The 26,038-nt window shown below is 33.3% G+C and overlaps 1 protein-coding gene across 1 annotated transcript in view; it reads right to left on the reverse strand.

Moving 5' to 3' along the window:
* LOC118190514 (uncharacterized) overlaps positions 1 to 10,489 on the reverse strand; it is an 87,674-nt gene extending 77,185 nt beyond the window's left edge. Inside the window, exon 1 of the mRNA XM_035361234.2 lies at positions 10,193 to 10,489. Within this exon, the coding sequence (XP_035217125.2) occupies positions 10,193 to 10,486 (294 nt within the window). The 5' untranslated portion in view covers positions 10,487 to 10,489. The remainder of the gene's footprint in view (positions 1 to 10,192) is intronic.
* Between the last annotated feature and the right edge of the window lie 15,549 nt (positions 10,490 to 26,038).

The following is a 26,038-nucleotide window of genomic DNA, read 5'->3' on the forward strand; positions in this document are numbered from 1 at the left end:
TTTAATTAAAATTAATTTCATATGCAAGAATTAAGGGATTCTTAGTTTTAAAAGTTACGGTAAAAAAAAAAAAAAAAAAAAAAAAAAAAAAAAAAAAATTCCACAACCTTTCACTTAGTGCTAGTAGATTTTAAAAGTAATATTGAAACTGAGTTATTCAAATAGGTCTAAAATTATAGCTTTTCTCTACACATAATTTAGATTTTAATTTAAATTAAGACCAAAATTATAATTTTGTTTGGTAAATTTCTTTTAACGTGGGAAGGTATTCTTGCAAAGAAGAATATCACGTATCTGGCTGTTCGACATATGTACAACAGATGAACTCTTCCCTTAAGCGTTTCCTAGATTGCAAGATTTTTCGCTGAATTCTGTTTTACCTGGAAAGCTGTTTATAACAAACTCCTTTTCCGCTTAAAACAATTCTTCTCGCAGGATTCTTTTACATTGGGAAATTAAAAATAAAAAGACTGGAAAAAGTCTTGAAATCAACTCACATATCTCAAGTAACGTTTTGCATCCGATATTTACAAAATAAATTAGATTTCTTCACCTCAATGAGTTTCAAAGAATGAAACCTCATTAAGACAAAGCAAGAAATTATATTTCAAAAAGTACCACTGCATTCGTTGAGAAAATGAAGACTGATATAGGCATTGCATTTACACCTTTTCAACCTGCAAAGTTCCCTGACGAATATTAGTTGATTAACCTTTGGTGTTCTGTCACAGAGATCATGATGCAGACTTATATTCCAGAGAAACGTTATCCCATCAAACCTTTAAAGAAATATTCTTTATAATTTAAAAATTAATTAAACAGTCCTAAAATCATTCCAAAAATTAAGTAAACATCCTCTGCATCAAAAAATTTAAATGAATAAATAAATATAAATAAAAGAACTTTTTGAAAAGCAAATTTTTATTTAAAAAAGATAAAATTCACAATGGACAAAAAAATAGAAAAATTATTCATCATGTAATTTAATGGGAGCAAGAGATTCTATAATTCTATTTGCACAATTCATCTGCAATTTTTCATCGCGAATGATAAAAAAGTGGAGGATCGTTGATAAAGGGAGTGTCCTTGACCTTGCATTTTTGACAAAGCAATTCGATTATTAGGTTTTCTTATTATTTAGGTGCACATACTTTTATTATTCGTGATACAGAATTGTAGATGAATTTAATAAATACAATCATTTAATATCTTATTCCCATTAAACTATATGACAAAGTATTTTTGTCTTTATAGTTCATTAATCATTTCATGAGTTTCAAAAAGCTTACTTTTTTTAAAACTTCTTTAAAAGATTTTTATTTTCTTCGTTTTTACTCTCAGTGACAAATTATCAATCAAATTACTCAATTGAAAAAATAATTTTCCAGAAATGAATAATCATTCTTTTACTTCGAACAATAATTTATGTCAAATGATCAAAAACATCCAGCAATTTTGCCAAAATGAGCAGAAATTAGTCTCTTATAGCAATCTTATTTAAGAGATTTTTGTCCGCTCTATCTGATGGTGCAAAGCGTAAAATTCTGAGCTTTTTAGCTTATTCGGTTAAATAAAGATATGTGGGAAAATTTTTCAACATTAAATTAAAAAAATATAAATTGAATTTTGAAAGAAATTACTTCATCACACTATAGTGTCATCTACAGACAGTGTGTGTACAAAATTTGAATTACATAGCATATCAGGAAGTAGGTTAAAAACCGATGAAAACTTTCGGACCATAGCCAAGAACATTTAAAACTAAATAAAAACTAAATAAAAGCTTATAATGATGAATAAGTGACTTCGCGCTCAAATTAGACTTACAAAAATAATTTTTCTTCATCCAAATTAGGATTTTAAAACTTATTTTACAAAAATAAGTTTTAAAATAAAATATAAGCTTTGTTATTGACCAAACTCAAAAATATGCTCTTAAAATTGTGTTTGTTTTTAAAACTCTTAAAAGTTTCCTCTTAAAACATTTAAAAAATGCTTCAAAATGAAGTTTTGCATGCCGAAGTTCCAAAATATTATCCGAAAAGGAAAATCTTGAGTATTTACAGCAGAATTAATTGATGTTTTCCAGAAAGTTCATTTGTCTGTATTCTTAAAAAGAGATGAAAGTGGTATCACTCCAGGAAAATGGTATCACTCTTTCTGGAACTTCGAAAACAAATGTGAAGCTATTTTTGAGGGAAAAGAAAATATTTATGCATTGAGATCTTTCTTCCGCTGAGCAATTGAATGACAAGTTGTTTTTACCAGAGAATAACTATGTTTCAAAAATTGCTTTAGAGACAGCATTTTAAATATAGTAAATACACTCATGTCCATAAATTAAGGATAATTCGGAGTCACGCGGAAATCGAACTCTAAAATAAATATATCACGTGTAAAATCACTACACACATCTTCAAGAATCATATGCGAATTTCAGGAAGTAATCAGATGTCACCGATGGTACGTCACAATGACGAGAGTGTAAGATAGTGATATATAAGGAAGACAGGCAAAGAAGTAAAATTGTTCGCAGGCGCTTTATAAGCATTTCAGTGCAATAACCGAATAGTTATGACACAAAGGACGCATTTGGATGACTTTTTACGTGATAGAATTATCGGCCGTCTGGAATGTGGGCGTACCCAACTGGAAGTATCAGACGAACTTGGAATTGCCCAGAGTGTCATCTCCAGGCTTTGGCAATGATTCCAAGATGATGGTAATGTGAGTAGACGTTACAGCACAGGTCGCCCCAGAGTTACAACGCCAAATGATGACCGGTATTTGGCAGTTACTGCCAAAAGAAACAGGCGGAGCACAGTCTCAGACCTGTCTCGTCAGCTCTCTTCAGCCACTGGTACGACAATTTCAAGGCAGACCGTGTACAGACGCTTAGGGCAGATTGGTCTATATGCTCGTAGACCTGTCAGATGCGTTCCACTTACTGCAATTCACTGTCGCCTGCGGTTAACCTGGAGTAGAGAGCATGCATTGTGAACACCGCAACAGTGAGCTTGTGTGATGTTTTCCGACGAGTCCAGGTTTAGCTTGCAGTCTGATTCTCGCCGGACTTTCATATGGAGAGCTCCAGGTACCCGTTACCACCAAGAAAACATCATTGAACGACACCGTTACCGTGGTGCAGAAGTGCTCGTTTGGGGTGGAATTATTCTGGGTTCCAGAACTGACCTGCATGTTCGAATTGGAACCATGACAAGCCAATTCTATCGGGATGTCATTCTGGAACAACATGTACGTTTGTTTCGGGGCGCCATGGGCGCACAATTTGTGTTTATGGATGACAACGCCCGTCCTCACCGTGCAAACATCGTAAGCGAATGCCTTCAATCGGAGGATATCACCCGTACGGACTGGCCAGCATTCTTACCGGACTTGAATCCAGTAGAGCAGGTGTGGGACATGCTTGGAAGACGAGTTGCAGCCCGTCAACCTCCTCCTACATGTCAACCGGAACTTCGGAGAGCATTGCGTTTTGAGTGGTGTAATATCCCCCAAGATCAGATCGATAATTTGATACTCAGCATGCCTAGGCGTTGCACGGACTGTATTGCATCGTCTGGGAGACATACAATGTATTAACAATCATACCAACCATGTAATATTGGTTTTTTGTAAATAGGTGTTTTTTGTAATTTGCTCCAGGGAGAAAAAATCGCTAATTTTTTTTAATAATATCAAACATATAGCATCGTTTTTTGCTCTTTACCTTTTGTTTAATAAATAAGCTTTACAAATAAGTCAAATTTGTTTTGCTTCTAACTCTTTCTTTGCCTGATTTTGTATTATCCTTAATTTATAGACATGAGTGTAATAGCAATTTGCTCGGATAGCCGCCTAAAATAGGTAACATCAAAAAAATATATTGCATATATATATAATGATTTTAATGAGTCCACTTAGTATAATTTTACGGGTCCAGTAGTTAATAATAATAGACACGAAGAACTGTATTGATTGCTTTTAAATTGCTTAGTATGTTATTCAATAACAGACAGATTAAGTTTGAAAGAAAAATTAAATATCTAATGTTTCGCCGAATGGTAACACATTAACGCAAAAAGACAGGCGCACCGGCTTCGGGCACAGGCGCACCGGTGACTGCATCATTTCAATGCGATATATATTACTGGTGAATATCTTACATATTCCTGAAAGGCAAGAGTCTGGCACACTGAAAAGAAAAAAATTCGAACAGCTTTGCTACTGCTTCTTTCAAATCGCTGAGTTTGTTGATCAAAAATTCATTAAATTCAAACAAGATGTAATATTAATAAAAAACATATTCAAAATTCAATATTCGAAATTCGAGGTGCCTGTGTTCGGGTTGAGGACTGAATATGCTCAAAATTTAAGAGCTCTACGCATAGTCATTTTTCCACAATACGAGGAAATTAATTACAAATTCTTCATTATTTAATACTAGCGATAAGAAAAAAGCATAGAAAATACAAAAATTTTATCCATGGGAATGAACAGGCTACAGGTCTTATTTCCATATACGCATTAATAATTAACGTATTTTTTCCATTATAATGCTGTATGGTCAGACTTTTGGAAAGACAAACATCAGCTATGCCAACGACGGGATTCGTACCACGAATCTTTCAAATTTAACTAGATATGCTACCCTTTTAACCTACAAGCGCATGCACATAGGAAAGCATTGCACTAGATGCCAATAATATTTGGACACCTATGTTGATATCTATCTGTAAATGCCGGAAAAACAAACGTAAAAATTCAGCTACGCGAACGGTAGGATTCGTACCATGTATCTTTCAAATTCTAAATAGACATGCTACCCTTTACACTACAACGCATACACATAAGACTGCAATACACTACATGCCAATCAGTATTTGGACACCCATGGAAATGCCGATATCTGCAGTCTCGATATATGTGATGCCCTTCGCCGTTAAATATCGTGTACGAAATAACATTGGAATTTGTCGCATGTAAGATGCCACGAAGTGTAATCGTCGGGTATCACAGAAATAGCCGATCTTTAAGAAGCTTATTAAGCCAGCTGAATTCCCTAAAATCAGCAGTGACCTATGTGATTTAGAAGTGGAAGGTAAGCGGTGATTTTCGGAATGTGCCCCGAATCGGCAGGCCCACGAAATTGGGAGATAGAGACTGACAGGTCCTGTCCAGAGAAATTCGGAAGAGCCGCACTCCCCATACTGTAAAGTTTCAACAGGTATTCAGGAATGTTGTTTCGATAAATACAATCCGTAAGGAAGCATATATGCTTGTTTTGTATGTTCGTGCTGCGGCCCATAATCCTTTCATCGCAAAAGTCCATTAATGCTGTGCAAACCACGTCGACACTGAAAATTAGATCAGTGAAAACGTCTTCACTGGAGGGACGAAACACTTTCGGATGCAGAGTCTGGGTCTGGCGTCTGCTTGAAGAACGTCTGCTGTCCGAATGCATTGTTCCACAGTAAAGCTCGGCGAAAGTTAAATTATGGTCACGGGGTGTTTCTTCTGCTATGGACTCAGACCCTTGGTTCAAATTCATGGTAAACTCAACGCTGACACCTATATATTGCACTATTTTGAATGTCAGTGTTACTCTTATGTTGTGGCAGGTTTTCAAGCTGGACCCATGTTACTTTTCAGGATGACAACGCCAGCTTTCCTTTTCCGAGGTCTACCGTGGTTTGGTATTGTGACAACGCGGGATTAACCGAATGGGTTAGACCGGGGTCTGCTCACAGTCTAGACATAAACTCTATCCAGAACTTCTGGGACGACTTGGATCGCGGAATTAAGTAGTGCAACAACTGTCCAACATCATTGAAGAGACTTTCATGTCTTCTCCAAGCCCAGTGGAAGAAAATACCAATAGCCGTCATACAACGACTTGCGAAAAGCGTGCCCAGGAGGGTTGACGCTGTAACTGCCATTGGTGGAGGCTTCACCTATTATTATAGCTGAATATTGTTTTACTCTTTTCTATCACAGGTTCCAATTAATTGACAGATAGCATAGTTCCTTTCATTGTTCCATACTTAAAGAGCCACTAAGGAGATATGGAGAGCTAGTTTACTAAATTATCGACCACAACATTTTATTTCAGACTCCAGTAGAAACTGTCAAGTATTTTGAAACTAAAGAACACAAAAACTCAATTACATACTCGTCAGGATCCCAGCCGCGGATCTTCCATTTCTAGTGTATGTGCTAAACGCTAGACCACGAGATCACGAACGAGAGAATATGATGAATGTTCATAATGCTTATTAAGATAAGATGAAGGAATGTACGAAAGCAATTTCATCATTATATGGAAAAACAGTATTTTATGAATGCAGTTTCAACATTGTAAGAGAGAGTTTTATAAAAAGCATTTTATAAAAGAAGTTTCACCATTGTAACTGAAAACTTTTTCTAAAAAGCATTTTATAAAAGTCATTTTAACACTGCAAAAGGAAAAATTGATGTAAAAATATATTATGATAACAGTTTCAGTATTTGTAAGGAAGAATGTTGTGTAAAAAGGTTTTTTTTTTTTTTTTCGAAAATACTTTGAAATGTAAGGAATAGTCTTACAAAAAGTATTTTTGGAAATCAGTTTCAATATTGTAAGGCATAACGTTTTGAAAAAATATTATGAAAGCAGTTTCGAACGTTTTGTAAAAAGAATTTTTGAAAGCTGTTTCAATACTATAAGGATGAAAGCATTGTAAAAATATTTTATGAAAGCAGCTTTAAAAATGTAAGGAAACAAAACCTTACAAAAGGATATTGTGAAAGCAGTTTCAGTATTGTAAGGAAACAAATTTTGTATAAAATATTTTACTAAAGCCTTTCCAACACTGTAAGGGAAAGAGTTATACAAAATCTATTTTATGACACTAATATCAACATTGTAAGGAAGTTTTGTAAAAAGTGTTTTATGAAAGCATTTTCATATTGTAAGGGAGAGTGTTTTGTAAAAAGTATTTTATGAAATCAATTTTAACACTGTAAAGGAAAAAAATTTGTAAAAAATAATATTCAAATTTATATGCAGCTTCTTCAGTCAAACATTTATTTAATGAAACATTATTATGTTCTGTTGAATTGAAAACACAACCTTGCGTAATGCAAAATCTGTAGATATACGCATAAAAAACATGTTCAACTAGTCAGCTGCAAATTAATGCCAAAATTTCTTTGAACCAAAAATCAAAGCATTAATTTCCAAAATGAGAAACCTCTCTTTCCAAATTCGTCTTCATATGTTGTTGGTAATACGCATGGCGAATAGCTCAGTTTAACTAAATTCATTCACGAATATGTTCATGACATTTGTGCATGAAACTTATAAGGTATTCTCTTCCTCCTTTTCGCATTCCTTCATGTGTAACTGGCGGCATACTGGAAGCGTATTTGGGGTGTCCGGAGTTCGAATCCCGCGAAGGCATTGCGTATTTCTTCGTTTTTCTGATATAAAAAATGCCTAATGAGTCTACAAAATATGGAAGTTTTTTAATTGAAAAACTCATAGTAAATTTAAAATCTACTTTATGGCGATTATATAAAAAGTCAGATTTTATTTTTAGAAATTCCTTTTAGCCACAGATCTCCTAAAGTTCTGAATTTCGACTCTTTGAGTAACAGGATTTCGTGAAATAGTGTACTTGAAAACTTTGTGGCTGTAACCAGTATTTAAAGAAAAACGGTACCTTTTTCAAGCACTCTGAATGTATATTTAAAACTTTTCTGCGTAGACAGAAGTAATTATTGGATTTTCTGAAGCAAAAATTAAATTGCAATATTTTGCAATTTAATAATAATATCAATAAAAGTCAGTCTCTTAGAATGAATGATTTTCACCACAATATTACAAATATAATTCAAATAAATATTACAAATAAATTTTCGTCAAGAACTACTCCATAAAAATATTTTATTATATAAATAAGATCCTTTACTTTTTGCATTAATAATAATTTACGAGTTTATTTATACTTTTTTACTTTACTCCAAAGTTAACTAAAAAGAAAGTGTAAACGAATTAGTTTCCTTAAAAACTTTTAAAAATACTTGTCATTTACATAATTGGGTTGTAATTTATTAAATGAGTTTTTCTCCTAAACATTATTATTGTAAATTTTATCATGACAGGAACATAAATGTGAAAAAGGAGCCAAGTTCGGGTGAAACGAGGTTCGGTATATTCGGTGTCACCGACAAAAGAGTTGAGATCTAACGGATTGGCAAGTTCCATAGCAGCTCCTTCAATCATAGCTGTAAGTTCAATTTAAAAAGCAATTTATTACTTTCTTTGATATCGGATTTCTAACTTGGCAGTTTTAACTGTCAATAAATTACCTTAAAAATTGTGACGTCTCCAATTAAAAATAAATCCCAGAATAATATATTAAATGTTTGTTTGCCACTGCTATTTTTATTTCATATTTTGTAAAACTTATAAATTTTTTAAGGAACTCTGCGACTTGAAAGAGAGCAGTGGCAACACTTTTCCAAATAAAGCAGATTTTTATCTTATCTCCAGAGTGCAAGACTGTTTCCACTCTGAGAAATGAGAGCGAAAATTAGCGTTAATAGTTATAATATTTTTTCAGAACAGACTACTTTTGCATACATTCGTTTATCTAACAGCCTTTCTAATAGCCTTTCTTCATAAATAGTTTCTATCTAATAGCCTTTCTTCATAAATAGTTTAAATTACTTTCTTCTTAGAGGAATTTCTAGATAAAAATATGTATTAACTGCGGTTAATTGCACTCTCGTATTTCCTGAAATTGCAATTTGAAAAATAAAAAAATGTTGGCAATGCTGATTTCAAAGATGAACATAATTTATGGATTCGCTTATAAACTTTTTCACATGGAGAGCACTTTAAAATACTTTTACCTCATAAGAAATTTCTACACATTTTTAAACTGCAGTTAATAACAGTCAAAATTTTAATCCATGTTTAGAAATCCAAAAAGAGCTTTTTAGTACCTTCTTGTTAGTCATAAAAAAGGTAATTAAATTTAATCTACGTCTAGTCCTAGTCTATTGAAATTTAGTCTACCGTTTTAGAAACTGAATATATTTTTTTCTATATATTCGTTAAATATATTCGTTCTATATATTCTATATATTCGTTAAAAAGGAAATAAAAGTTTAATTCTTTAGCTTTCTTTACCTTGTTTAAGCCATAGTAAGTCTAAATTTTACACAAATAAATTTTTTAATAAAACTAATATTTAACTGAGACAAGCTAGCACTAAAGGTCTTCTTTAATTATTCTCGATTTTTAAAGTTCAAAAATTCAAAGTTTAAAGCAAACATTTCGTTTTGCATAAAACTTTCTTTAATGGTGAATAATTCCACTTTAAATAGATCAAAGAATTTTATAATCAGCTTTATTTTAAATCTCTTATCAAGATTTTGAAATATTTAACAGATTAATTTCAAATGAAATTTTTCTGAAAATGGCTAACTACTGGAAATTATTTTTAATTACTTACAGTTCAAAATTACATTTTATCTCAATTACTTCAATAGCATGTCTTGCTGGATCAAGAACACATCGTTTAAATTCAAAAATATTTTAGTCTCATAAATTTAAGCGGGATTATAAGGAAGTAATATGGAAAAGTCAAACAAATTTATCATAGAATTCTGTTTAAGTGATATTATAGCATTTGACTATTTATATGTGAAAAGAAATCGAAAAAATGAGGTATTTGTAATGTTTGCATATAAACACATTTTTGAAATATATGATAAATAGAAATAAATTGCAAAAGAAAGATAAATGATATTTTAAAGCACTGAATTTCAGCGAATAGTAAACCATTAATAAATAATAAAAATATAATAATAATTACAGCTATAAAATCAAAAACAAAATATGTGTATTTTCCATTAGCCATTCAAAAATAAGTTAAACGATTAGTGAAATATAAATAAGTATAAAAAAGAGAGGTGCTTTAAATTTAAAACATTTTGTTTCTAATTTGCGCCGTATTTTGTGCTTAAACCGAAGTCAATATATTACGAAAATACTATTCAACTAAATATAGATTTTTATGAAATAATTAAAACCGATACTTATCATCATTTAAAATAAAACAATCATTCTACATCAGACTTTCCTATCAAGACTTTCATATCACTTGCGATTAAACCTGCTGAAACGAATACAAAAGCTTACCTCCTCGTCGTAATCATATAGGTAATCATTTTCCACATCGGACCCCATTGGCTGGGGCCAGAAGTAAGGACGAGTTGCATCTTCTTGCAGCATCGCACTCCTCCAAAAGATGAGGATGAAGCAATCAAAGTACGGTTTTGGGCAAACATGGGTGCCATCTGGACAGGATCTTCTGTTTTCCACACATCGTCTCTCCCCTCCAACTCTACAGCTCTGACGTATTCTCAGAATAGTTGAGAGTCGGAAGGCCAATGGATAACTCTTTGGAATATATCGATTTAATCGCATACGCATCAGTTTGAAATAATACGCATCTGAGGAGAAAAATTGGGGTGGATTATAATTTTCTGTTTTAATTTGGGAAGCGACAGGAAATGTATTTTCTTATCTTAAATTCCTACAGCTATATTAACGCTTTATGGTAAGAGTTTTACTCTCTCTTTACCACACACGTTCGTGGTGTAACTGAAAGGCACGTCCAGATAGCAATCGCGAGATCCAAAATTCGAGTCACAGATAGGATATTTCTCTCGTTTCTATACTTTGAAAAATATGAAGGACCTTACAGTGGGGCCCGAACATAAAAAATATGGTGTGGTGTGGTGCTGGTGATTTGGCGGTTGGGTCTCTTCCTTTCCACTCACGCTCAGAGTGGGGAAGAGTGTAAAGTATTTTCTGCCTTTTTACTGCGTGGTGTAATTGGAAAGCAGGTCCGACTAGAAGGCCTGGAGTTGCCGATAAAAGTAGCTTACGTTTTATGATCTTCGTCCATGTATATTTATCTGAATGTTTTTATTCAAAAGCAGAAATAAAAACAAGAGGAAAAAAATGAAAGGGTTTAGATTTCATTAGTTAGGAAGGGCATTCAGAAGATCTGTTTTAAATTCTAGCATGGTTCATCAGTACAGATTATTAACAGAGATGGCTCAGGTGGAATAGTGAAACATTTTGTAAGGTACCAAAGGATTACATACGTAGATTAACATTCTATATATTCATTATAACATTCTATATATTCTGTATACTTGAAATTCTATATATTCTGTATATTTGAAACGTGAAAAATTGTGTTATATCATTATGTAAAAATATTGAATGTTTTTAATTAGACAGATCATTAATTAAATGAATTTTTGCTGAAATTCACCAGATTGAAAAGTAAAAGTATAATATTCCTAGTAATAACTGCATAGATTGCTTTTCAATAGCTTAATTTATTAATTTATAACATACAGATTAAAACTGAAAGATAATAGCTTTTTTGAAAGAAAACCAAACAGGAAAAAAAGGCTAGTGTTCTTCTCAGTAAAATTAGAAAAAGGGAAATATTGAATGAATTGAGACTAAACACTGTCAAAAGTACAATGAAAAGTAAGTGAATATTCTCATTGTATACTAATTCCTATATATAATATCATTGTATTTCTCATTTCCAGTGGTAAAGGCAATTCTTGGATACGAATATTAAACGATTTTGCTTTTAAGCTTGTTTATTTCTTTTCATCAAGTCAAACTTTTCTTTCTTTTTTAGGCGGGGGGAGGGGAGTTGTATATTCATTTTTTACATTTACATGAAAAATGAAATTCACACAGGCTGGCAATTTTAGCGTTTCTAAATACTGAGCACCATCTACAGTTTGAGTTGAAAGCAGAACCTCAGAAATGGTGGCTGACGCAAGGCTCTGACGTGTCTTTTGAACCACCTGGGAACAATCACAAGTACTCTGTACGTTACTGTTAGGCATCAAGGAATGATTCAACAAGACAATGGATTTGTCATTGTGAAAACCGGGGAATAAAAATAACCCTAAACAAAGAGTTCTGTTGAAATGACTCTATTTGAGAAATGACAGAATTTTCAACATTTGCTCTACTTTTATTATTTATTATGACATTTATTTTTTTTTTCCAAATCGAATTTTAACTTTCCGAATTCAATGAAACATTTTCAGGTTTGTTACGGAGCTTTGGTACGAAAGAGTTATTAAAATATGACTTTTGTATATTTACACAATATAATTCGTCGAAGTACTGCAGATAAAATATTATATAAGACTGTTATTCATATAAGTATTTCTGTTTGTATATACTGATTTTACACAATTTTTTTTGCCATTTATTTTCTCGTAAATTCGTTAATCAGCATTCTGTTAATTTATTAACTATATCTTTTTAATTAGAATTTCTTCCAGTTTTCTTTGGAACTTCTTTTTCAAACCAGACTATATATCCTTACCATTAAAAAAAATTGTAAGAAATTCTCTCCTTCTTCCGTGGGTACTCTCGTAATATAAGCGGACGTCCAGCTACCAACCAGAAGTTCCATGTATCGAATCTCGGAAAGGGTATCATTGATTTTTCCCTTTTCTGCTCGAAAAGTTCAAATATTTATCCATAGTATGATCAGGTGTAAAAGTTTATGAATGATAACTCATCACTCTGTGAATTTGATAGACTGGCCTCGTGCTTCTCCTATGTTGCCCTTTAAGTGAAGATGAATACAAGGTATTATTGCTTCCCCCCATGCTTGCTTTCGTAGTTTAAGCAGTTAGCCAATCCATTTATCTATTAGAAAATTTTCGATACGTTCTCAATGAGGATACAGTTGCTTTTCATGTCTCCTGCTTAAAAAAATAAAAATTAAAACTAACCTCTACAGCGGACAATTTTGTATCCGAGGTTGGAATTTCGAAGGGAATATGTTCATTTTTTATGTTCTCGTCGAAAACCTAGTGAGGCTTACACAAAGTTATTTCCTTATAATCAATATTTTCTTACCTCCAAGCTGCAGGCTCGGCATAAATTCATACACTGATTTGATATTACTAATGTTTAAGTTTTTAGTTGGTTTATTTGATTTCGGCAAAATTCGAACCATGGATTCGACTACCAGTTTTCAGCGACTTTACCGCTTGGCCTCTGGTGGCCTTACTAATATTTATTTTTATATGCAAGTATTTTCGCAGATCTCTCACATGCTTCCGAACTGATAAAGAATTGCTAGATTTTTGCTTCAAAGAAAATGCCCCAATATCTTTACGCCATAATATATTGCTTGGATTATCAGGAATGTTCTTTAATTTTGTAGGATTTGTATTTTGTATTTGCATAGGATCACAATTCAAAAACTACATTCTGTAGTCATTACAAATATTTGCTTAAATTCCTGTGGGAAATACGCATATGTAATTATGGAAAGCAATATTTTTTTTCAGAATGAAATTGTTTTCATAGACTATATCACATTCTTTTGTGAGTCTTCTATTTAAGGGGAACTTTAGGGGATTCTTGAGAAAAGTCGGATGTGCGCGAAAGAAGAGTGTATAAATATAAGCGCCTGAATTGAGGGTGATCAGCAAAATATGACGTCAGGCGACAGCAAAACAAAGTGTGGGTGGAGGTTTACTTTGTATCTCTCAGTGCGACGCCAGGCAGAGATAAATTTCCAGCTCTAAACGTGACCCGGAACAGTTACAAAAGGGGAACTTATCTGCCTCATTTATGACGTCTCACCTTCGCAATGCTCTGCGAAAACGCGAACAAAAACTAAATATTTTGTTTTCTGATTTATTAGGTATGTAGAAACCATTGCTTAGAATAAAATTTCTTTTGGCTTTCGAGACACTTACCGTGAACTCTCGATATACAGTGCAAATAACGGTAATAACCGGGTAAGATTTTCACGGTAAATTCAATAATTAATCAGAGAGCGATATACAGTGCAAATAACGGTAATAACCGGGTAAGATTTTCACGGTAAATTCAATAATTAATCAGAGAGTATTTGAAAAAGAACATAAGGAAGGATAACAATCCATATTACAATGAACAGAAAAATTCTTATATATTTTCAAGCAGTTTAATGGAGAGAATAAGTACATAAATTACATAAATTTAAAAAATAAATAACATAAATTAGATTAGTGCTCAAATGAAAAAAAGAGTACGTTGTAAGTAAATGAAGACTGCAGACTTTTGCGTTTCGTTTAAGTTATTTCGTATTTCTGTAATAACTACTGTGAAACAGAAAATTAATGGCTTTACACATCAGAACCAGGAACTCAACAGCTTTAGAAATAGAAATTAATAGCTTTATGTCATTAATTTCTATTTCTACTATTGTATCTATTTCTGCTAAGCTATTTGCTACTAATGGATAATTTAACAGTGCTTATATATTCCGAATTATGTATAATTAAATTATACACTGCTAGGGATTAGCAATTCCTAAATACTATGACATCATCTGTCATCACAGCTGTTATACCTTGCAGTTTCTTTATATTTGTACTTTTCTGAAGACAGTTTTATTTTACTCTGATAATCTGAGTTAGTAACTTTTTTCCATGGCTCTGCAATAAACACACTTTAACGGTTTTTAGGAAGGGCGCAGTTAATGCACTACCGATAAATCGAAAAGAGTTTCTCCGGTTGTTCTTAAGATTAAGGCTTAGAAAATTATAGATTATGCAAATAGGAAATCTTTAAAATGTGAATCCTGAATTATTTTAAGCTTGCAATTGAATTTTGGTAACATCTGAAGATATCTTCAGATTCTACTTTTTGTGAACAAGGACTACTTTATTTATTATTATCATTACGATAACTTCTATACTGTAAAATGCCTCTAAGTTAATCACTATTTCTAAGCATTTGTTTTTAACTAACTTTATAATTCCTATCATTATGTGGCAGAGCGGTAGTGGCAGAGCGGTTAAAGACAACCAAATACTGGAAGTTTGGTTGCCTTTCATGTCTTTGGTGTGAAAAACCTCCATTTTCACACCAAAGACATGAATCTATTTATTTTTTATTTTCCCATGCACTCATTTTCTATGCTATTTTAAAACAATTTTTACTACTTTAAAAGATTGAAATTCTTCTCTTATGAGATAACTTATAAGGTATTTCTCTCGCCTTCTTAGCATACCTTCGTTTTGTAGTGGTCAGCACACTCGGCGCGTATCGAGAGGTCCGAGGTTCGATTCCCAGCGAGGATATTGCTCATTTTTCATGTCTCCTTCTTCAAAAAATTCCTAATGTCTTTACAGTGGCGCCCGAAATAAAAAAGGTACTGGATAATGATTCTCCAGCACCAGGATCTGGCGACTGGCTTCCCTAGTCCGAGGTTCAATATCCGACGAGGGCATTGCTCATTTTTCATATTTTCTGCTTCGAAATAACCTAATGTCTGTATAATTGTATGAGAATTATTGAATAAAAGTCTAAATTCTCGAAAAAAACATGTACTAAATAATTATAACTCAAAACAATGCTTTTGCTGTCTTATGAATTTAGAAGTAATAATATATAATATAGAATTATATTATTCAAATTTCTGTTTGTAACCAATGAAAAACAACTAGATAGATCGACAAAACGTTTGAATTGAAACCACTATTTTCTAAACGTCCAGTCACGAAGTCTTGTACAAATTAAATGTCGAACAAACTTCAGGTAGCAAATATTAATTTCTAAGCTACAAATAATTTAACCAATTACATTTGTGAATCATATGTATTTATTTTATCCACATTACATAGCAGAAGTTCCCACCTTGTTTCTTTTTCAAATGAATATTTTAAATAAACAATTTGTCGCGAGCTATATATCAGATTTTAGAAATTTTACTCATTTTCGTTCCTTTGGCTAACTGCTGAGAGTGATGAAAATGAGAACTTGTATGAAGAATAAAACAAAATTAAATCGCAGTTAATATTAAACAACATTGTGCTTGCATTATTATGATAAAAACAGAATATCAAAATAGTGAGACATTGTTTAGATCGTAAATATATTAAAAAAAAACTTATTTAAATAGGTAACCAATATCAGGAGCCTCATTAGGCCACTGTAAAGGAGGTTTTGTATAGATGTTAAAAAAAGCATTTGTTTGAAATAGCCATATTAACTAAAATGTTATAAAATGAAAGCAGAATTTTTCAAGATTGTTAAATAAAGACATACATATATGTGTGCAAATATTTGAATATTTGACCTGTTGCTATAATATGAACATGGCGTCCATTTTATATTGAAGGATCTAGGCAAGCATATCAGATTCATTCGCAGCTTTTGAAGCTGGAAACATGAAAACTAATTATACCCTCGCCAAGATTCGAATCACTATTCTTCCACTTTTTACCTGAATCTATTATGCCCTTACACGATGCAGGAAGAATATGACAATCCTTACATTCTGTCTAGATAAATATACTTAAAAAGATGACTAAGAGACATAAGTATAAAGGAATAAATCTAACAAATCTAACTGCATTTTTATTTTGGCCGCTATTATAAAGACCGTTAGGCTTTTTGAAGCAGAAGCATAAAAATTTAATAGTGTCTTTGCGGAGATTCAAAGCTAGGATCATCCAAATACTTACCGTGCGCAAAACAAGACAACTGTCTATTTTGTTTGTCTGACTGCCTCATTTGCCCCTCTTTAGATTTGTTTTTCTTTCACACCTAAGTTTTATTTCTCGCGCTGCGGATAGAAACACTTAACCAGTACAAAAGAAGACATCAGTGAACTTTTTCTGTTTTCTGTCTCTTGCTACTCTGTACTTTAAAATTGGAACTTCAAGATCATTTTTGTACTCTGACTTGCCTTATAACCATCGAAATGCTAACTGTAGCAGATATTTCGAGTCGCCTTATTTTTCCCCTCCATTATAGTTAGCGAGTTTTTCTTCATGATAGGCGAGCGAATGATTCTCATTTCAACTACAGTCTCAGACAAGGAAGGAAAAATAAACACTGTGAGATGATAACGACACGCTTTAAGATCATAAATGTGGGGTGGGTGGCAATGACCTTGAAGTGTCCGTTTTAAATGAACAGACTATAGCACTTTACTACGATGGCACGCATGGATGATTATGACAATTACAGACTGATTAGAGCTATTTCATTTGCCAGCATCCGTTTCAGCATGAAGACTAATACAAGGAATGAAAACGGATGCTGGGATTAATATAACTAATCAAAGATCCTCCTCGTACATGCTATTATATTATGATGGTTAGTACATCAAGTTAGCAGTTGGTTAAGACTCGGATTTAGTTCCCGACGATGATACAGTTAATTTTGCAAGATTTCTCACTCCGAAAAACCTAACGACTTGTTAAAACAGCGTTAATTGAAGGAGAAATATAACACGGACATGGGCGCCAGATAGGTAATATAAGTGTTAACAGACTGAAATGCATTACAGTCTGACTGAAAAGAATAATCACAATTTCTTTCTTAACATTTCATCTTCACTCCTACATTCGACTTTTCTTGAGAAGATATTTCTGTTACTTATTTCTGAATTTTCCTAATAGTTTCCTAACTGGTTCTGTAGGATCAGCTTAACGTTTTCCAGTACCTTTTTAAAATCCTGCTCCGTTGAAAGGAGCCATTTCTTCGCCATGGCTATCAAGAATCTCGTTTGTAAGTCATCAGCTTCTGCATTATCTAGTTCTATTTCCTTTGCTAGCTCGTTTACTTCTCTGACGAAAGCGAGGTAACTTGCCCATCGGGATGTAGAATACAAACCAGGCCATATATTATGCCATTCGTTGAACCTTCACTCCCAGATATGTTTATAACTTTGAAGCGTTTTACGTTTATTAACCAGTTACTTATAATTTTGGTTTCATTGTCATTTATGTGTCCAGTGGATCTCACTTAAACACAAATTATTTAACGTATGTAAGAATAAGTTCCAAAACTTGTGAATACCATATTTTAATACCACTTAGTGATTTTACTTTAGCTCTGTTTCTGTTAATCCAGCAAGTAGCTAACGCCATCTGTTATTACATAGGTTGTGCAAATTGTAAAGTTGCGAAACATATAAAAAAGATTTATTTTAAATCTCCTGACTCGGTGTTACTTTATTGAAACCTTGGGACGGACAAAAAGCTGCCTGGCTGTCTTCACGAAGCCAAAAATTAATACAGTGACTTCCATTTTATTTTAGACACTAAGGTTTCTAAATTTTATTTGCAAATATCAATTACTAAATATTAGCGAAGTAATTTTACTTTTCTTTCGCGTGTACTTATAATCAATTTTTAAACCAACTTGTTTTGAAATATGTTATTCAAAATATTTTTTGTTAAAAAAATTGGGAGTTGGGGAGAATTCAAATAAACAAATTTATATTTAATAAAACGTGAAAATAACAGCACGTTGACTATTTTTTAGCATTATTTAGTTAAATTACTGCTTTTAGTAGCTCTATTAAAAGAAATTTCATATTTTCCTATTCTTTTCTCCAACTTACTGCATACATGATTGATGGAATTTATGCATGGAAAATATGGAGGAGTTCTGATAACTTCAGGCCAGTTGTTAGAATCGTTATTCCGATAGAACTCGAGTGTATTTTGCATTCCGAATTTTCTTGCAGACGCTTTCAGGATTTCATTGAGAATATTTAATTCGATTCGTACTGTTTTCTATGAATATACCTGAATTTTTTTTCGCAGAGGCAGCGAAACATTCTTAAGCCATTGTACCTCAGCTATTATGCTTAATAGTAGAGAATAGGTTTTTCGGATTCAGTTCTTCATTCGGCTTTCACCACAGTGCAATTCAGCCATCAGACACAAATATATTATATCTTGACTTCTGCAAATATAACATTGTTGAGAAGGATAAATCTTTGCATACCACGGATTTTGTGAATGCCTGGCGTATTCTTGTTGATAAAGAATTTTTCTTCTTGCTGATCGCTTAATGAGTCTTCTAACAACTTCAATATTATCTTTTATTGCAAACCGTTCTTCCAGTCTTGTTTGATTTTTTCGTAGAATAATACACGATTCCTCGATGTTAGCTTGGAATGTGATCCAGACGTCAGTGAATTTTCAAAGGTTGCACACTATTTCCATCATTTAATAATATCAAAGTTAGTTGAACTCTTCACTTCGAGGACTTCTTGGGTATTTCGACCACTTTTAATGACCACCAAATGCAGCCAATAATTCTTGTGATGTATTTATTTGCATTAAAAAAATGGCATGGGAACATCACAGACTTCCGTGTACGGCTTATTAAATTATACACACTTTTTGCTGCACTTCACTTAAACATTTTTCCCTACCTTAATTAACTGATTCCTGAAGGCAAGTTGAAAATGGCCTCAAAAATTTCAAATTTTGAAATTAAGTATCCCGCTTAATTGTTTTCACACAAGAATCAAACTTCTCACAGTACCGCTTAGCCGGAATAGCGGTTAGCGACGATGACTGCCGTGCCGAAGGGCCTGGTTTCGAATCTCGGAGAAGGCATGGATGTTTGTAAACGTATAGTATCTGTGCAATATGGAGACACTCTAAATATGTGGTGAACCGAAAGTCTTCTCAAGAGCTGGTGGTAGGAGAAGAGGGCTGGGAGACCCTCGGACCCGTCCCTCTCGGGGTTCTTTTCATCAGAATTGGAAGTGGAACTGAGCAAAGTCACTCTGTCTCCTGCCTGGTGCTTAAGGCTCTTGCCAACAACAGGAGCAATCTTGCACTCCTTTTCACGATGGATTTCTTAGGCTTGTTCTGATGTTAGAGTCAGAAAAGAGAGTTAAGTAAGACACACACTTTTTATTACTTTATGTTTTCATAGTGAGAATATAACTTTCCCAAACTTAAATATAGGAATCGAAAGATCGCGTTAAAAGTTAAATTTCATTGTTTGTCGAAAATTAATTTTTTAAAAGTTGTACGCCCTAAAAAAGAGGTATAAATCGTAGGATCTATGAAAAAATAAAAATTCTATATAGTAATAATATCTTTTGTTGTTATTGCCAATATTTATTACAATAAATTTCCATACAGTCTACTCTCTTGAATAAAATTAATAAAATTTATGATCACGAACTTAATACGACTTAAACAACCAGTACTCTAAGTCGTACCACCTATAGCTTTCGTACTGTTTTTAAAACTGGACAATTTTAATAAAATTTACTTTTTCTAGATTAATTTATTTATGCAATTAATTACAACACTGATCATAAAGCTATTTTTTTTTTTTCATTTTCTTGTCAACTCCAACACATAAGTATATACCCATCCTTTGCATCTTACGGAGTGAAACATGTTCACTCCGCGGTCTTCCTCACAAATATCACAGAGAGATAAATACAATTTGAAACAACATGGTGTACTAGGGGGATTACTCAGTTTGCCGAAAAAGGCGCAGATGGGGTTATACTAAGCCTAATATATTTAAAATGTTCCACTTAAGTGGCGGTACGACTTGCGCAACCTTATACGACTACCACCAAAGATTAAGAAAATAAAGCCCGGGTAAGGACTTTTAAAATGGATAGAGTGTGTATATGTAAGTGTGTGTATGTGTATATATATATGTACACTTTTGGTACTGCCCATTGCAATAAAAAAGTGAAGTGTGTAACTAGATCTTATCGCTGTCTCATATACAAAATTTCAACGTTCTATGACTAATAGTTTTAGAGTTACTTGAGATAAATACATACACATAAATGCGTACGTACTACATAGAGACTTCACTGAAAAATTCATTTTTAATCTCTTTTAAAGCCATATTATAATCCGTTTTTGGAAAACATAGTCCTTTATTTTGCGCATAAGTACAGACGTCACTCAAAAAAAGTCGTCCAAATGGGTTCCTGAAATTTTTCGAGATACCGATACTTCTTTTACTTCATACAAGGAAGTAAAAACATATGACAAGAAACATCTTCTAAAACATCTCAAAATTCAGACTATCCGAACAATTATGTGAGTTATTTGTTAATGAACAAATTATCTTATTGTACGGAATATTTAATGATATTCAATTTTCAAAAAGCAAGACTAAAACCAGGAAAAATATATTAAAAAATTCAGTATTTCAATATTTAATACAAACATCTGTTAAAAAATGTCAGGTGTCCGAAAACAAATGTAAGCCACTGTATTTAAAGGTGTTAGGTTCCGTATAATTTAATACTGTAAGTCTTTTGACTGTGGACTAAGTACTTTTTACTAAGTTTTCTTGTTGTTTTTTCCATTATTTGAATTTTAGTGTTTGGTTAAATCTTTAAATTTAGAATTTCGGTGCAGGAAATACCTCAATCATGTACAGTTTTGGCTAATCAACGCTCTCAAGCGTGATCTACGAGGGGCCTAAGGTGAAGTGGATGTTGATAAACTGCCCAAGAGGAGTCATTTCAGTATGTGGTTTTCGATACGGTTAAAGTTTAGAGAATAATAACACCATTAAGTAATAAAGGGAATTTATAAATCGCGTGATCTGGGTTTAATAAGTCACATTCTTCCTTATTTCTACGTTAAGATTAAGTCCCTTTGGTGTATTTTTTCATGTATTTAATTATGGCAAAGCACGCTAGGGCTATCTGCCTAAGGAAAAGGATACCTTCGTGGAGGACTTTCTAAGGGAAACTGGCTCGTATACACGTTACACATGGGGAAAACCACGAAAACACCCATACAGCCAGCCCGTTCGCGGGATTCGAGCCTCGGACCGAACTACCAGTGTTCAGTGACTTTACCGCTCGGCCGCTGGTGGGTCTAAGATTAAGTCACATCCTGGCTTATTTCTACGTTGGGGCAGGTCTTCATCTGATCGGCATCGTGAATAATTTTAGATATCATCAAGCAAAAGCATTTAGCGGTCTAAACAGAACAGCTTTGTCCTACACTGTTGTAAATTTCATCGTGAACACTCCGATGAAGAGTACGCGGGCCTCGATTCCATCTCTCTTGCCACCAACATCTAGAGAGTATTTTCGTGTTGAGAGATGATAAGTGTTCCAAAATAATATGGCAAACTGCAAAAGCCACCTGCCTAATATGTTCTTCATTAACAGCTCTGCCGTTCATTGTTATAAGAAGTTACGTTGTGTAATATATAAACTAACAATTACATTTAATATCTCTGTAAGGATATTGAAGAAGAGAATAGGATAGAGAAACTATGAAATAAAATTAAGATTCAATCTGCTAACTAATTGGTAGGTTGGGATATCTCTGAGGAAGATTCTCTTTCTGACCATAAAATGATTATCTTTGAACTTGTTTTATGCCGTCCGATTATATCTTCTAATTTGTGTACTTTTAATTTAAAAAGAGCGAACTGGTTTTTATTTACTGAACTTTGTAAGAGAGAATTGTGTAACTTGAATATCCTTCTTAACAGTTGCTCTGATTATATTGCATTAGAAAATGTTGTAAACAGACTTTCTACCGTTGTTTTTAATTGTGCTTTACTTTCAATTCCGATGAAGAAAAGTAAGAAGAATGGGGTCCCTTGGTGGTCTAAGGAAATTGATTGTTATAGAAAGCATGTAAATGCTGCTAGGCGTAGATTCCAGAGAGAAAGAAACTGTCTTCTTAAAAATATTTATAAAATTAAATATTTCGAATTGCGGCATAAGTACAAGGCTAAATTAGCTAATGCTAAGCTTGAGTCGTGGAGGAATTTTCTCTCAACTATTACTGTTCACAATGTCTGGAAATCTATATATAAGTATGGGGTTAAGACCAATTTTGCGAAAAGGATTGAGATTTCGGGAATTAAACTCCCGGACGGCAGTGTTACTTCGAGTTTGAGTGATACAATTGTTGCTATAATGACAAAGAATTTCCCAAGAGATAATGCGCGTGATGATAGAAATTCTCTCATAGAACTATGCGCACTGAGTCTGATGGACCTTATATTTCTTCTGTGGACTGTCTGTTCTCTACTTCAGAAGTTAACAGTGTTATTAAAAATCTCAAGAAGAACAAATCACCTGGGCTTGACTCTCTTTCTAATGAAATGGTACAGCACTTTCATGCGGTTTATAGCACATTTCTACACAGACTTTTCAACCTTTGTTTACAATTAACAGTTTTTCCAGCACAATGGAAGAGAGCTCGGGTTGTTTTGATTCCTAAAACGTTAGATACAAGAACCCCTTATCTTGATAATATTAGATGCATTAGTCTTTTGCCTACTTTGGGAAAATGTCTTGAAACTCTCTTCATTAACAGAATAAATTGGTATTTGAGAAAAAATGCTTTTATAATGATTCTCAGTTCGGATTTACTCCTCGGAAGTCCACTGAAGACGCCATTATTCGCCTTTGTAATATCTTGCAGTGTGCAAAGAAAATGAATTATACTACACTTCTTATTTTCCTGGATTTCAGAGGAGCTTTTGATAAGGCTTGGTGGCCATCTATCTTAAAACTTTTAAAAGATGCTGGTATACCACATAATATCTATAACCTTCTTAAAAACTTCTTGAACGAGAGGACTGCTGAGCTTCAGCTTGGGAACGAAGCTAAGGTTTATTCTCTAGAAAAAGGCTGTCCTCAAGGCTCTGTATCCGGACCTACTCTTTGGAACATAATCATAAATGATCTTTTAAATCATCTCGACGGTTGTTTAAAAATTGCGTTTGCAGACGACTTACTATTAATTTTCCAAGGAAGGATTTTGAATAACATTCTTTTGAGAGCACAAGAAAATCTAGATTTTGTCTCCAGTTGGGCGATTTCTCATAAACTCTCTTTCAATCCTTCAAAAAGTAAAGCTATGCTTGTTCCCAGTACGTTTGATGAACAAAATATTGCTTCTTTGATGCTCGATAATTCTCCGTTGGAATTGGTAGAAAATGTTAAATATCTTGGTGTCATTCTTGACCAAAAATTAACATGGAAAAAGCACATTGAATTCCTTTCTGCTAAATGTGAAAAAATTATTAATGGCTTTCACCGAATTGCCAAAAATACTTTTGGAGTAAGCTACGATGTTAAGAAACTCATGTATAAGCAGTGTATTGTACCTTTCATTTCGTACGGCTTGGGGTACGGCTTTTTCGTCGTACGGCTTTTTCGTCGTGCTTGGGGACATGTTCTTGCCAAGAAGGTTAACAAAAGAAATTTAAGAAAGATTCAACGGAGAATTCTTCTTCGTATTATTAGTGGTTATAGAACCTTAAGCTATGAGGCTACTTTTGTTCTTGCAGGAGTTCCGCCTATTGATTTTGAAATTGCATATAAGAATAATATTTTTGAGTCATTGGCAACTCATGCTTCGGAAGACTGTATTAATGGAATTGTCCCCTTCACTGATCTTCCTTATCCCGCTTCTTTAGAACCCATAAATTTCTGCGATTATAAAGAGACTGCTGAAATAAGTTTTCATATGGTTTTCTTTACAGATGGCAGCAAGATGAACAGCAAGGTTGGTCTTGCATTTGTTCTTTTTGAAGGCCAATCCAAGATTTGTTTTCTTAAACACCGTATACGGAATGAATGTACAGTTTTTCAAGCAGAACTTCTGTGCATTTATCTTGCCGTCAAATGGATCCAGGATCATGGGACAACATCCTCAAAGTACCTTATTTGTTCTGATTCTCTTTCTTCTCTTCAACTTTTGAACAGTATTACCAGCTGCGATAAATTAGTTATCGAAACGCTAGTTAGTTCACTTAGAATTAGAGGTATTGATATCTGCTTTGCTTATGTGCGTGCTCATCATGGTTTCTACGGAAATGAAAGAGCTGATTTCTTAGCTAAAGATGCCTTAAATTTACCCATTGATATCAACATTAGCATTCCAAAGAGTTATTGGAAGTCCTTTCATTATAAAAAGCTTTTAGCTATGTGGAATGAGGAATACATTTCATCTTGTAATGCGGAAGTCACCAAAAGGTTCCTTCCTTCTATTTACCATAGACTGAATTCCGAGTCTTTCCTCTCGTTAAATTTTAAAGTGTCTCAGTTTTTATCTGGTCACGGTAAATTTGCAAGTTATCTGTTTCATTTTAATCTACGATCAAACAATTTATGTGAATGTTCAAAAAGAGTTCCTCAGGATGTGGAACATTTGATTTTCTCGTGCCCTACATTTGATGGCCCTAGATTATGCTTACAGAACGATTTGAAAATGTTCGGAGTGACCTTGGCCAGTGAACTTATCTGTTTTCGTGAAGTCCAGACTGCTGTTCTCTGCTTTTGTTCGCTTTATTTATGCATGTAATTTTAATGTTTATTTATACATGTAACCTTTAATGTTCTAGTTAACTTACTTCTGTAAGCCCCGTGTTGTACATATGTGGTGCACAGGGAGTCTGTATGTTCTCAAAGAAAAAAAAATCTGCTAACTGAGAAGGAATCCAGATATTTTATAAATGAATATTTCTTTTCATTTTCTTATATTTCTATGTTTTATAAATATATATAGTAAATGCAAATTTTACAACGTAAGATCGCAGTATATTTTTATGCAAAAGGATTAGGCTCAAAAATATCTGTTTTTAAGATGACTTTAATATCTGCGTTGCAGCCCACCAATGGCTGAGCGAATAAGACAGCTGGACGACTTCAGCTCAAATCCAGCAGGCTGATTGCATGGTTCTCTTCAAGTGCAATGTGAATACGTGCTAGGTTTCAGTTAGAAAACATTCCATGAAGGTATCTTTCCCGTTAGGTAAATAGCTCTAATGTGAATTGCTGTAATCTAATAAATCCGAATACCTGCGTTCATACGTGCTTTATATCAATGTAAATTTGTGTAAAATGAAGAATGTCTCTTAAAGTAAATAAAAAATCAAAAATTTCTGTGAATTATTTTAAAATATTTGCATTACATCGCAAATAAATTTGTTGCCATACTGTGAAGAATGGCGCACTATCTACAAAATGGAAGAAACGTTGCCATGTGTGGCTTATCTTATTCCTCGATAAAATCCAGGTATATTAATATTCTTAGTATGATATTTAAATAAAAGGCATGAGTAAGAGAAAAAATCTTGGAAGTTTCTTTTATTTTAAAGGAGTACATCTCTAGTACTGGTGTCAAAAATGATGTTCGCAAAAACGGA

This window comes from Stegodyphus dumicola, chromosome 4 (assembly GCF_044657685.1).
Source record: "Stegodyphus dumicola isolate Sdum_Otavi_A_Nest chromosome 4, ASM4465768v1".
Classification (NCBI taxonomy): domain Eukaryota; kingdom Metazoa; phylum Arthropoda; class Arachnida; order Araneae; family Eresidae; genus Stegodyphus; species Stegodyphus dumicola.